Source organism: Notolepis coatsorum (assembly GCF_963971535.1).
Source record: "Notolepis coatsorum genome assembly, chromosome: 14".
Lineage (NCBI taxonomy): Eukaryota > Metazoa > Chordata > Actinopteri > Aulopiformes > Paralepididae > Notolepis > Notolepis coatsorum.
Window position 1 is genome coordinate 108,071,781 of NC_140178.1, and position 12,982 is coordinate 108,084,762.

At 45.1% G+C, this 12,982-nt stretch overlaps 1 protein-coding gene across 1 annotated transcript in view; it reads right to left on the minus strand.

The window, feature by feature from the left end:
* The window catches only part of LOC311240698 (phosphoinositide 3-kinase regulatory subunit 5-like), a gene marked incomplete at its 5' end in the record, with an annotated part of 91,754 nt that overhangs the window by 59,337 nt on the left and 19,435 nt on the right, over positions 1–12,982 (minus strand). Inside the window, 4 exons of the mRNA XM_084329271.1 lie at positions 4,029–4,098; positions 7,230–7,368; positions 8,729–8,797; positions 11,581–11,681. Of these exons, the coding sequence (XP_084185397.1) occupies positions 4,029–4,098; positions 7,230–7,368; positions 8,729–8,797; positions 11,581–11,681 (379 nt within the window). The remainder of the gene's footprint in view (positions 1–4,028; positions 4,099–7,229; positions 7,369–8,728; positions 8,798–11,580; positions 11,682–12,982) is intronic.

Below are 12,982 nucleotides of genomic sequence, written 5' to 3' on the forward strand. Positions count from 1 at the left end.
GACTCCACCCCTCCCACCCCTTTCACTGCCTTCGCCCCGGTCGACTCCTCCTTCATCACGGACCTCATGACCACCTCCAAGGCCACTACTTGCTCCCTCGACCCCCTCCCCACTACCCTCACCAAGGCCTGCCTCCCTGCTCTCATCCCCCACCTCACTGCCCTCTTCAATCAGTCTCTGTCCCTAGGCCACGTGTCCCCTCCCTCTATAAACTCGCCGCTGTCACCCCTGTGCTCGACCCATCCAACCCCTCCAACTACCGCCCTATCTCAAATCTCCCTTTCTTCTCTAAAACACTTGAGCGCATTGCTACCTCCCAACTCCACTCCCATCTCCAGTCACCAACACCCTCTACGAACCCCTTCAGTCTGGCTTCCGTCCAGCTCACAGTACTGAAACTGCACTGGTAAAAGTAATCAACGACCTCCTCATCTCCGCTGACTCCGGTGCCCTCAACATCCTGATCCTACTCGATCTCAGTGCAGCCTTTGATACAGTGTGTCACTCCATCCTCCTCCAAAGGCTGCACCAACTGGGTGTTGAGGGCACAGCACTCGACTGGTTTTCCTCCTATCTCACTGACGGACATCAATTCATCTCCCTCTCTGGCCACACCTCTTCCCACTCCTCAGTCACACAGGGGGTCCCCCAAGGCTCAGTCCTCGGCCCCCTGCTCTTCATCTGCTACATTCTCCCCCTCGGTCACATCATTCGCAAATACAACCTAGGGGCGACAGTGGCTCGGGAGGTAGAGCAGTCGTCTGGCATTCCGGAGGTTCCTGGTTCGATTCCCGCTCCTCCCGGGCAGCGTGTCGATGTGTCCTTGAGCAAGACACTTATCCCCTAATTGCTCCCGATGAGCAGGTTGGCACCTTGCATGGTTGCCTCCGCCATCGGTGTGTGAATGTGTGAGTGAATGAGTCAAATGTGAGTAACAAATTGTAAAGCGCTATATAAAAAAGCAGCCATTTACCATTTACAACCTCAACTTCCACTGCCACGCTGATGACACCCAAATCTACATCAGCACACAATCCCCCCACAACCCACCCCTCAGTCGCATTGAGTCCTGCATCACCGAACCTCAAACCTGGATGACTCATAACCTCCTCAAATTAAACAGTGAAAAGACGGAACTCTTCATCATCGGCACCAAAACCACCCTCAGTAGATCCGGACCCATCTCACTCACCATCAATGATTCTACCATCACCCCCTCCCCCCTATTCCGAAACCTTGGTGTCATCCTTGACCCCACCCTCATTTGACCCCCATGTCCGCTCCATTGTTAAAACCTCTTACTTCCACCTCCGCAACATTGCCAAAATTCGTCACTGCCTCCCCCCCCCCCCCCCCCCCGCCGCTGAATCCCTCATACATGCTTTCATCTCCTCCCGCCTCGACTATTGCAACTCCCTCCTCACTGGCATCCCCTCCCGCTCCCTATGATGAATATGATGAATTGAAAATGGGGGACCCTGATGTAAACAAGACAAACGTCTTTCTCTGGTCTGCATCCCCTTAACAATTGTATGTATTGAGCTGTACTATACTGTACCCATTCTGCAATCTGTTAATAAAGTTTTCAATCAATCAATTCAATCAATCACTCAATCCCTCCATAAACTGCAGATGGTTCAAAACTCAGCCGCCCGCCTCCGAGTCCTCACTAACACCCGGTCCCGTGAACACATCACTCCTGTCCTCCACTCTCTCCACTGGCTCCCGATCAAGGAACGCATCAACTTCAAAACACTACTCCTCACCTTCAAAGCCCTCCATAGCTTGGTCCCCCCCTACCTGACTGATCTCCTTCTTCCTTACCGCCCCACCCGTTCCCTCCGGTCCTCCTCCACTGCCTCCCTCACTGTCCCGTGACTCCCGTCATCCAAGCTCAAAAACTTTGGTGACCGGCCCTTCTCACGCACTGCACCTCGACTCTGGAATTCCCTCCCTCAGACCATCAGAGACTCCCCCCCACTCTCCACCTTCAAATCCCGCCTCAAAACCCACCTAGCTTTCAACCTTCCCCAACCTTACCCCCCCCCCCCCCCCCTCCAACCTGTTGTGATCTTTGTTACTGTGGCCTTATGTTTTCTGTGTATCTCATGCTGTTTTCCCTGTTTCCCCCATGGTCTTATGTTCCTTTTGTTTCTTAGTTTTCTCTGTTTTCCTAATAATAATAGTAACTTTATTTGTATAGCACTTTTCATACAGAGGTTGCAGTTCAAAGTGCTTCACAACAGTAAAAAATACAGGCATAAGCGAGCATACAAATTTAAAATGTAAATACAAAGAGATAGAGAGGTAGCAAGGTTAGGCAAATCACAGTTCTTCAGCAATACAAACAATAAAATAGAATAGATTAGATAGAGTAAAAAAAAAAATCAGCTTAAAATAGGCAAAAAAATTTAAGATAGAACGGACAGTAAAAAGTGTGATAAGATTGTTCAATAAAGAAAAATATATAACACCAGAGCAGTGTATCGCTCTTAGTACTTTGAGTTTCCATCGCTCTTAACACTTTGAGTTTCTTTACAAAGTACAGTTCCAAGTTACCTTATAGAACAACAGAGCAGTGTGTCGCTCACAACAACAGAGCATCACTCTAACATCATAGAACCGACATATGAATTTCATTGGAAGTGTATGAAAGAATATAGCAAGGTATGGTAAATCATAGTGTTTCACATTAGGATCTAGCATCCCAATAGGTTCTCTGTTTACAGTTTGATTCAGTAATACAAATAATAAAAATGGTTTAAAATGATTCATCAGTAAGAAGTAAAAAGTGTGATAAAATAGTTCTCTTAAAATTACAGTGCATACAGTAGGAGGTAGTGAGATAAAATTAGCATAGAACCGACACATGAATTTGATAGGCAATGTATAAAAGTAGGCAGGGTAAGAATAGTGCAGGTAAGTACAATTTGTGTCAGGATAACCCTGATGTTTCTATAATAATATTTCCCCTTGCCACTAGGTGGTAGCAGATATCTAGCTTCAAATATTTGCCTGCATTACCCCACAGTGAAATGCCTGAGCAAAGAGATAGGTTTTAAGCTGTCTTTTAAAGATGTCTAGCGAGTTGGCTTCTCTGATGTTTTGGGGTAGTTTGTTCCACAGTTTTGGGGCATAGTTGATAAAAGCTGCATTACCGATCCTCTTTTGACTGTTTCTGGGAGCCTCTAGTAGTCCAGCAGCTGATGATCGCAGTGTTCTTGCTGGTGTGTAATTTATTAGAGTGTTGGCGATGTAGCTAGGTCCCTGTCCATTTAGAGCTTTGTATGTAAGGAGAAGGACCTTAAAGTAAATTCTAAATGTTACAGGAAGCCAGTGTAAAGCAGCTAAGACTGGACTAATGTGCTCTCTCCTTTTGGTTCTAGTTAGCAGTCGGGCTGCAGAGTTTTGGATTAGCTGAAGCCTCTCTGTGGTTTTCTTAGGGAGACCTGTGAAAAGTGCATTACAGTAGTCTAACCGGCTAGATATGAATGCATAAATTAGCTTCTCAGCATCGTTCTGATTAATAAATGGTCGTACTTTTGCTATATTTCTGAGATGGAAGAACGATGTTTTCGTCACTTTGCTAATATGATCTATGATAACCCCGAGACTAGTGACCTCAGATTTGATCCAAGGGGTTAGTCCTCCCGGGTTCTTTATTAATGTTTCTTTTTTAGTTTTGGGGCCGATAATTAGAATTTCAGTTTTGTTCTCGTTTAGTTTCAGGAAGTTCTTACTCATCCATTTATTAATGTCAGTATTATTATTATTATTATTATTATTATTATTATTATTATTATTATTATTATTATTATTATTATTATTATTATTATTATTTATTATTATTATTATTATTATTATTATTATTATTATTATTATTATTATTATTATTATTATTATTATTATTATTATCAACATTGCAAATAAGAAACCTGTTCTTAATGTTTTATCTGGCTAAATAAAGGTCAAATACAATTTGATAAAATATAACCATCAGTATGTGTCCAGGACAGACTTGTACTCACATCGTTTTAGAAGAGTGGCTGCTAGCAGCTAACGCCTGCTCCTCTCGCACCAGTTTCTGGAAGGAAATACCTAGAGACAAATGTGTAAATGGAGTGATTAGAACACGGTAAATGGGCTGCACTTATATAAATCTTTCATCCAAAGCGCTTTACAACTTATGCCTCACATTATTCACCCATTAACTCACACATCGACGGCAGAGGTGACCATGCATGGTGCCGACCTGCTCATCGAGAGCAGTTAGGGGGTTAAGTGTCTTGCTCAAGGACACTAAGACACGCTGCTGGGAGGAGGAGGAATCAAACCGGGAACCTTCTGATTATCAGATGAATGAATGAATGAATGAAAACTTTATTTAACAGATTGCAGAATGGGTACAATACAGTACGGCTCAATACACACAATTGTTAAGGGGATGCAGACCAGAGAAAGACGTTTGTCTTGTTTACATCAGGGTCCCCCATTTTCATTTCATATTGACATTTATGACATACACAACATACATGACATTTATGGCATAGGGACATACTAAATGTATTTAGTACTGATACATTTGTGACATACACGGTATTCAAATATACAGTACTGTTACTCATAGATCCTGACAGAGTATATACATATGATGGGGAGGGGACTGTACATTAAGAGGGGGTGGGTGGGTGGGAGAGAAATATACATATACGGCGGGGAGAGAATATATACATGCGGTGGGGAGGAGACTGTCTATTAGGAGGGGGTGGGGGGGTTTGGACATTTACGCGGCCAGTTTCGAATAGCAGCCTCCCGAATACAGATGACCACTAGAACATTTATTGACACTTTTGACTGAGATCTGAAAGCTGAAAATGTAATTCACATTGGGTGTAGGGGGTTGAGGGGCGTTTTGAAACATGGAGGTCAGATAGGGGGGAGGGGGGGGGGGGGGGGGCGTTCTGGAACATGGACATCAGATAGGGGAGGGGGGGGGGAGGGCGTTATGGAGCATCGATGTCAGAAGGGGGGGGGGGGGGGGCGTTATGGAACATGGAGGTCAGATAGTGGGGCGTTCTGGAACATGGACATCATATAGGGGAGGGGGGCGGGGGGCATTATGGAACATGGATGTCAGATAGGGGGGGGGGGGCGTTATGGAACATGGACGTTAGATAGGGGGGGGGGGGGGGGGGGCGTTATGGAACATGGGATGTCAGATAGGGGGCGTTATGGAACAAGGACATCAGATAGGGGGGGGGGGGACATTATAGAACATGGACGTGCGATAGGGGGGCATTATGGAACATGGATGTTAGATAGTGGGGCGTTATAGAACATGGACGTCAGGTATGGGGGTTGAGAACCACTGGTCTAGACAGTTATGTGATTCTGGAATTCATACGTAACAACAGATATCTTCTCAGATTGGGGTCGCTGGGACAAGATCTTGTGAAATGGGGGTCCATGGCCTGTTACATATCAATTTGGGGGGTCCTTGACATGCAACTGTTCGAGAACCCCTGGTCTATAACACTGTGTAGCTCAACAGTGCCCCCCGTGTGGTAGAAGTTACATTTGGACCGCAGGTGGAATATTTCTCATTTCCTAAAATGTACGGTTTCAACTTGACAACATACACAATTATAAATGGACCCAAATTCACTTCCTGTTGAAGTGTTTGCTCATGCAGTAACTGACAGGAAATACACTTGGGTCCAAACAGTTCCCTAGCAACATAATTTCCAGTGAACCCATAGATAGAAATAATGTTTTCTTCCTCTTTTAACTTCTCCTTCATCATCTTCTACATCACGCTGTGACCTCTGACCTCCAAAATGATAAACCTTTCAGGAATGAAGAAAAACAGCCTAACTTTGAGATTAACAGTTGTGTATTTTTGAGGTTAAGCGTCGAGTTTTAAACAGGTTTCACGGTCATTAGGCTCACGAAGATCATGAGGTAGAATGTTTATTTTGACCAACGGTAGCTGAGGAATGATTTTAGACAAGTCAACAATGAGCTTCAGTTTATAAAAATGGTTAAACGGTGCATTCATATAGATCTTTTATCCAAATCGCTTTACAACTTATGCCTCACATACTCCCGTTCGCTCACACACCGACGGCGGAGGCGACCATGCAAGGTGCCGACCTGCTCATCGGGAGCAGTTAGGGGGTTAAGTGTCTTGCTCAAGGACACTTTAACACGCTGCCCGGGAGCAGCAGGAATCGAACCGGGAACCTTCCGATTACCTGACGGCCCACTCAACCTCCTGAGCCACTGTCGCCCCCTGATATATACTGTAGACAAAGATGCCTATTAAGAGGTTAGATCCTAATATGAAAAACGATGTGATTTAATGTTCTATGTCTTATCTTGACTTTGTCTATTTAGCTGCGGTCTATTTTATGCTCATTTCATGCAAATTTTATGTCTGCACTTTTATGCATTGCTCTTGATCTGCCAATTGTGTGCTCATTTTATACCCTATTCTTTTTACTGCTGTGGAGCACTTTGAGCTGCAATTATTGTATGAAAGGTGCTATACAAATACAGTTTATTATCATTATATAGATATTAGGGGTGTAACGGTACACAAAAACCACGGTACGGTACGTACCTCGGTTTTGAAGTCGCGGTTCGGTATGGGTTTTCAGTACAGTGGGGGGAAGTTTGGCTTTCCATGTTCCATTCAGCCTGATATTCTATATTCTATAATCATATTCTCAATCATCATCAAAATGCATGTGTCCGGATGGCGAATTCAGTACTGTATCTACAAAACCTTCTGTTTAATCATCTTCCATCTATTAATTTGCTTAGATTTTTCAGGTCTGGTCAATTTGAGCATATTGTTATTCACAGTCAAAGATTAAAAAAAAAAATTTATTGATATTCTCATTTGGTTCATTACAATTTTACTCAAGCCTAGGTAACAGACACAGTATTTTCTGACACTGGGAATACATTCCCTGAGATCCATAGATGTCCCTAGAATCAGATACCAAGAACATGCAAATGGACCATATAAAGAAAAGTCTGTTAATGTGTATTCTACGTTATTATGGAATGAATGAGATTAAAAAAAAAAATTATAAAAAAAAAAAAAAAAATGAATTTGTAATTAATTTTGAGTTAATTTTCATAACGCCATAATTTGCTGTGTAATTAATTAATCTAATTAACATGATAAACTGACAGCCCTAATATATATATATATCTAGTACCTGGTGCTCTGAGCTCCTGGTGGACGACACACAGCAGCCCCCGGCAGGCCGTGCTGCAGGGCTCCGGCCAGGAGAGGAACCTGTGGAACAGCAGGTAGGCCTCCTGCAGGAGCTCGCTGTCCGGAGCCAGATACGGAGTCTGGACACCGGAGACACAGAGACACTTTCAGTTTCAACTTTATTTCAACAGGGACAGCACACATTAATGAACATGAATGTAAATGTGTGAGACAGTGTTAGCCAAAGCAAATGTTCGACCGTTGTCCCTGGTGCTGGTGTTAAAAAGCCGCTAAAAAAGAAAGCATAACATATATGGCATACAGTTAATTAAGAACAGGTTAAAAAACACATCATGCTGAGCAAGTGGCTGGGTGGTGCAGCGGACTAAGCGCTTGGTATCGAATCCGGCTGTCAGCGTTGCCCCTGGCTTGGCCGGCCGTCATACTGGCTCGTTTGGCAGAGTCAGCGGGAGGGAAGCCGGTGGGTGGGTGGTAATCTGGTCGTTGTAAACAGCGACCCCTACAGTTCGGTCGGGGCGCCTGCACAGCGAGGGAAGGATCTGAGAGAGGTAGTGTCCTCCACACGTTACACTCTCCCAGTGAGAGTCCGCGCTGCCAGGTGAAAAGAAGCGGTGGGCTGGGTACACATGTGTCGGAGGAAGCATGTGATAGACTCCGCCCTCCCAGACCGACCGTAGGGGGTAGAGCGTGCAACGACCAGGAAGGGGATTGGGAATTGGCATAACGACTAACATTGGGAGGGGAGAAAAACGGAAAAAGAAGGGGGGAAAAGACCCCAAAAAAAAACACATCATGCAAAATATGTACAGACAATGTACAAACAATAATACGACATATTAGGTAAATACGATCATACATGTACAATTGGGCAAGCAAGCAGACAGGGTTAGGGTTCTGCAGGGCTCTTGTGTTCACATGTGTAGTTATTTCTTAACCATGTTTTGAGATTGTGTTTGAATGATCTGTGTGTTTCAATATTGCGGATGTAAATTGGTATGGAGTTCCAGGTCTTAGCAGTTCTCACGGAGAGGGCTGATTGGCTAAATGTGCTTTTCCTTAGAGAAGGAGTAGCACATCATAACGACTTGAATAACAACATGTCATAATCACATGAGTTCATAGAAGCTAGCTATCTGTACCTTACATACTGTACATAACCAAGTACACCTTCAAACTAAATCATCAAATGTCTTCCAACAAAATCATCTACAAACAAAATCACTTGACGATCGATTGATCAATCAATCAATCAATCAACAGTTGTGTGTTGTTGTTTTTTCTCAAAAAGGTGTGTTTTGGTCATTCCTTCTCGTTCCTTTGGTGTGTTTTGAGATGCAGGTACAGTAAACACCACACACTCACTTTGGTGTGTTTTGAGATGCAGGTACAGTAAACACCACACACTCACTTTGGTGTGTTTTGAGATGCAGGTACAGTAATGTACAGTAAACTCAGTAACGTAAAAAAAGAAAAACTCACCTTCAGGAGAGTTGAGGCAAACAGCAGAGTGAGAGGGACGAACAGGTCGTACTGGCAGCGTTCTAGTACCTGTACAGTAAAACACAGAGTAACATTATGAGACCAGAAAGAATTGAGCATCCTGATGGGGATAGAAGCTCCTTCTGAGTCTCTCTGTGCCGACCATGAGACTCCGGTAGCGCTTGCCTGGGGATAGAAGCTCCTTCTGAGTCTCTCTGTGCCGGCCATGAGACTCCGGTAGCGCTTGCCTGGGGATAGAAGCTCCTTCTGAGTCTCTCTGTGCCGGCCATGAGACTCCGGTAGCGCTTGCCTGGGGATAGAAGCTCCTTTTGAGTCTCTCTGTGCCGGCCATGAGACTCCGGTAGCGCTTGCCTGGGGATAGAAGCTCCTTCTGAGTCTCTCTGTGCCGGCCATGAGACTCCGGTAGCGCTTGCCTGGGGATAGAAGCTCCTTCTGAGTCTCTCTGTGCCGGCCATGAGACTCCGGCAGCGCTTGCCTGGGGATAGAAGCTCCTTTTGAGTCTCTCTGTGCCGGCCATGAGACTCCGGTAGCGCTTGCCTGGGGATAGAAGCTCCTTCTGAGTCTCTCTGTACTGGCCATGAGACTCCGGTAGCGCTTGCCTGGGGATAGAAGCTCCTTCTGAGTCTCTCTGTGCCGGCCATGAGACTCCGGTAGCGCTTGCCTGGGGATAGAAGCTCCTTCTGAGTCTCTCTGTGCCGGCCATGAGACTCCGGTAGCGCTTGCCTGGGGATAGAAGCTCCTTCTGAGTCTCTCTGTGCCGGCCATGAGACTCCGGTAGCGCTTGCCTGGGGATAGAAGCTCCTTCTGAGTCTCTCTGTGCCGGCCATGAGACTCCGGTAGCGCTTGCCTGGGGATAGAAGCTCCTTCTGAGTCTCTCTGTGCCGGCCATGAGACTCCGGTAGCGCTTGCCTGGGGATAGAAGCTCCTTCTGAGTCTCTCTGTGCCGGCCATGAGACTCCGGTAGCGCTTGCCTGGGGATAGAAGCTCCTTTTGAGTCTCTCTGTGCCGGCCATGAGACTCCGGTAGCGCTTGCCTGGGGATAGAAGCTCCTTCTGAGTCTCTCTGTGCCGGCCATGAGACTCCGGTAGCGCTTGCCTGGGGATAGAAGCTCCTTCTGAGTCTCTCTGTGCCGGCCATGAGACTCCGGTAGCGCTTGCCTGGGGATAGAAGCTCCTTCTGAGTCTCTCTGTGCCGGCCATGAGACTCCGGTAGCGCTTGCCTGGGGATAGAAGCTCCTTTTGAGTCTCTCTGTGCCGGCCATGAGACTCCGGTAGCGCTTGCCGGACTGCAGCAGTGCAGAGAGGCAGTTGTTTGGGTGGCTAGAGTCCTTGACTATTCTCTTAGCCGTGGCCCTGTAACGTCTGGTGTCCTCGAGCCCGAGCCACTCTCTGCAGTCTGCTGCGGTCGTGTGCAGTGCCATTCCAAAACCAGGAGGCGATGTTGCCAGTCATGATCTCTATTGTGCACGAGTAGAAGTTCTTTAAGATCTTCTGACTCACTTTGAACTTCCTCAGACGCCTAAGGAAGTAGAGTCTGTCCTCGACGTCCATTGGCGCTCCCGTGTCTTCTTCACTACTCTGTCTATTCAGAGTCAATTATATTGTCTACACTGCTTTTTTTTATATTTTTTTAACTTTTCTACTGTACTATAATTGTATTGCCTATATTTATGTCTACTATCACCCTGCCCATACCTGTACCTCCCCTCCCCCCTCCCGCTATGATGCATGCATTTCCCCAAGGGGGATCAAAAAAGGAATATCTTATCTTATTCCTTCACCCATCTCACAGTGGAATAGGTTGCCATATATAATTACTCAAGCAACAAGCAAAGAAAGCTTTAAAAAGCAAGTAAAGAGGTTACTTTTGGGTACAGGCACAATGCTTGATATATATAACATATATATATATATATATATATATATATATATATATATATATATATATATATATATATATATATATATATATATATATATATATATATATATATATATATATATATATATATATATATACATTTTATTCATTTTTGTAATATTTTGGTATAATGCTAATGTAATGAGTGGGTTGGGTTGGATGGGTGTGGGGGGGGGGGGAATTATGTTTGATTATGTTATGTATATTGTTTCGTATGTTTATTGTTGGTTTTATTTTTAATTATGTTGTTTGTTTGTATTTATTGTTTTGTGTGGACCCCAGGAAGAGTAGCTGTTGCCATTTGTAACAGCTAATGGGGATCCAAATAAACTCAAACTCAAACCCAAGGTGGGAACAGGGTGGAAAAAAGGAATCCCATCCCGCCCGTGACATAAGAGCAAAATGGCCGCCGTGTGACGTCAATAGACGTCCCTCTGTTGTTTTGGGGCTACGGACTGAAAGAATCAGGTTACATGATTAATGTTGAGTTATATTTCATATATAATATTGATTATTATTTACATTTGAAAGCAAGGTTGGAAGAGTGTTTGTTTATTATAGTCAGAGATACTATTATTTACATTAGTCGCCACATTAGTTGGTAGAAATACAAGTCCCAGAATGCCTTGCGCCTAGTAACCTAGTTACCAGCCTTGTCCATTTATAGTGATTGAAGTTGCCTCACACATTGTGAAGCAGAGAAATGTAATGTAACGCGCACCGGTGAACTTCTATATAAAAAGGACACTTTCGTATTATAACCCGACGTTTGGACAATCCATTATTTGGAAAGTAGTTATAGTTATTCTACACCCTCTGTTGTTTTGGGGCTATGGACTGAAAAGAGGCAAGAGAAGCACAGTTATAATGTATGCGACGGGAACGTGATTGTGGTCTTTTTGATTCCTCACCTCTTTTGTTTTCTTCACGATCTGCTGCAGAAGGATGAGGAAGTGTTGAGGCTCCCTCTGCACCAGTTCCTCCAAACACCAACGGTTGATGCACAGCCCGGCTAGACGCCCAGACAGATGGACAAAACAACAAACTGGATCTCACTTCTTCATTTTTTAGGTTTCATTCTGAACTACTAACTTTCTAAAAAAAATTATAAAATGGCCCAAGTTAATTTCCTGTTGCGGTTTGTTGTAGTTGTTCCCCTAGCAACGGGATTATTCTGAAAATGCCTATTTAACCCTTTCACTACTACACTATTAAATGGTTAACCCTTTCACTGCCACGCGACAAAGGGTTAACCCTTTCACAACCACACTGCAGAAGGTTAACCCTTTCACAACTGTCTGTAGTGTGGTAGTGAAAGGGTTAAGATATATTGTGTAAGAGTATAGGCATTACAGAGATGCCATTGTACAAATACCCTCGTTATTGATGCCCAATGACAGACGTATGAATGAAAGTAAAATATGATATCCGTCTTTTGACATTCTTTTAAGACAGAAGTTAAAGAGTTAATTAATTGAGCTCCTGTGGTTATTTTAGTACAGTGTGTACTCTTATTTTTGGGATGCACAACATATCGGATAACATACTCCCTCCGTCCTCAGTATCTCTCTCCTCTCTCCCTCTCTCCTCTCTCCCTCTCTCCTCACTCTCTCTCTACTCCCTCTGTCCTCACTCCCTCTCTCCTCTCTCTCCTCACTCCCTCTGTCCTCTCTCCCTCTCTCCTCACTCTCTCTCTCTCCTCACTCCCTCTGTCCTCACTCCCTCTCTCCTCACTCCTCTGTCCTCACTCCCTCTGTCCTCACTCCCTCTGTCCTCACTCCCTCTCTCCTCACTCCCTCTCTCCTCACTCTCTCTCTCCTCACTCCCTCTGTCCTCACTCCTCTCTCTCCTCTCTCTCCTCTCTCCTCACTCCTCTCTCCTCACTCCCTCTCTCCTCACTCCCTCTGTCCTCTCTCTCCTCTGTCCTCTCTCTCTCTCTCCTCACTCCCTCTTCCTCACTCTCCTCTGTCCTCACTCCCTCTCTCCTCACTCCCTCTCTCCTCTCTCTCTCTCTCTCACTCCCTCTCTCTCCTCACTCCTCTCTCCCTCACTCCTCTGTCCTCTCTCCCTCTCTCCTCACTCTCTCTCCTCACTCCCTCTCTCCTCACTCCCTCTCTCCTCACTCCCTCTCCTCTCTCCCTCTCTCCTCACTCTCTCTCTCCTCACTCCCTCTCTCCTCACTCCCTCTCTCTCTCTCTCTCTCTCCTCACTCCCTCTCTCCTCCTCTCTCCTCACTCCTCTCTCCTCACTCCTCTGTCCTCACTCCCTCTCTCCTCTCTCCTCTCTCCTCACTCTCTCTCTCCTCACTCACTC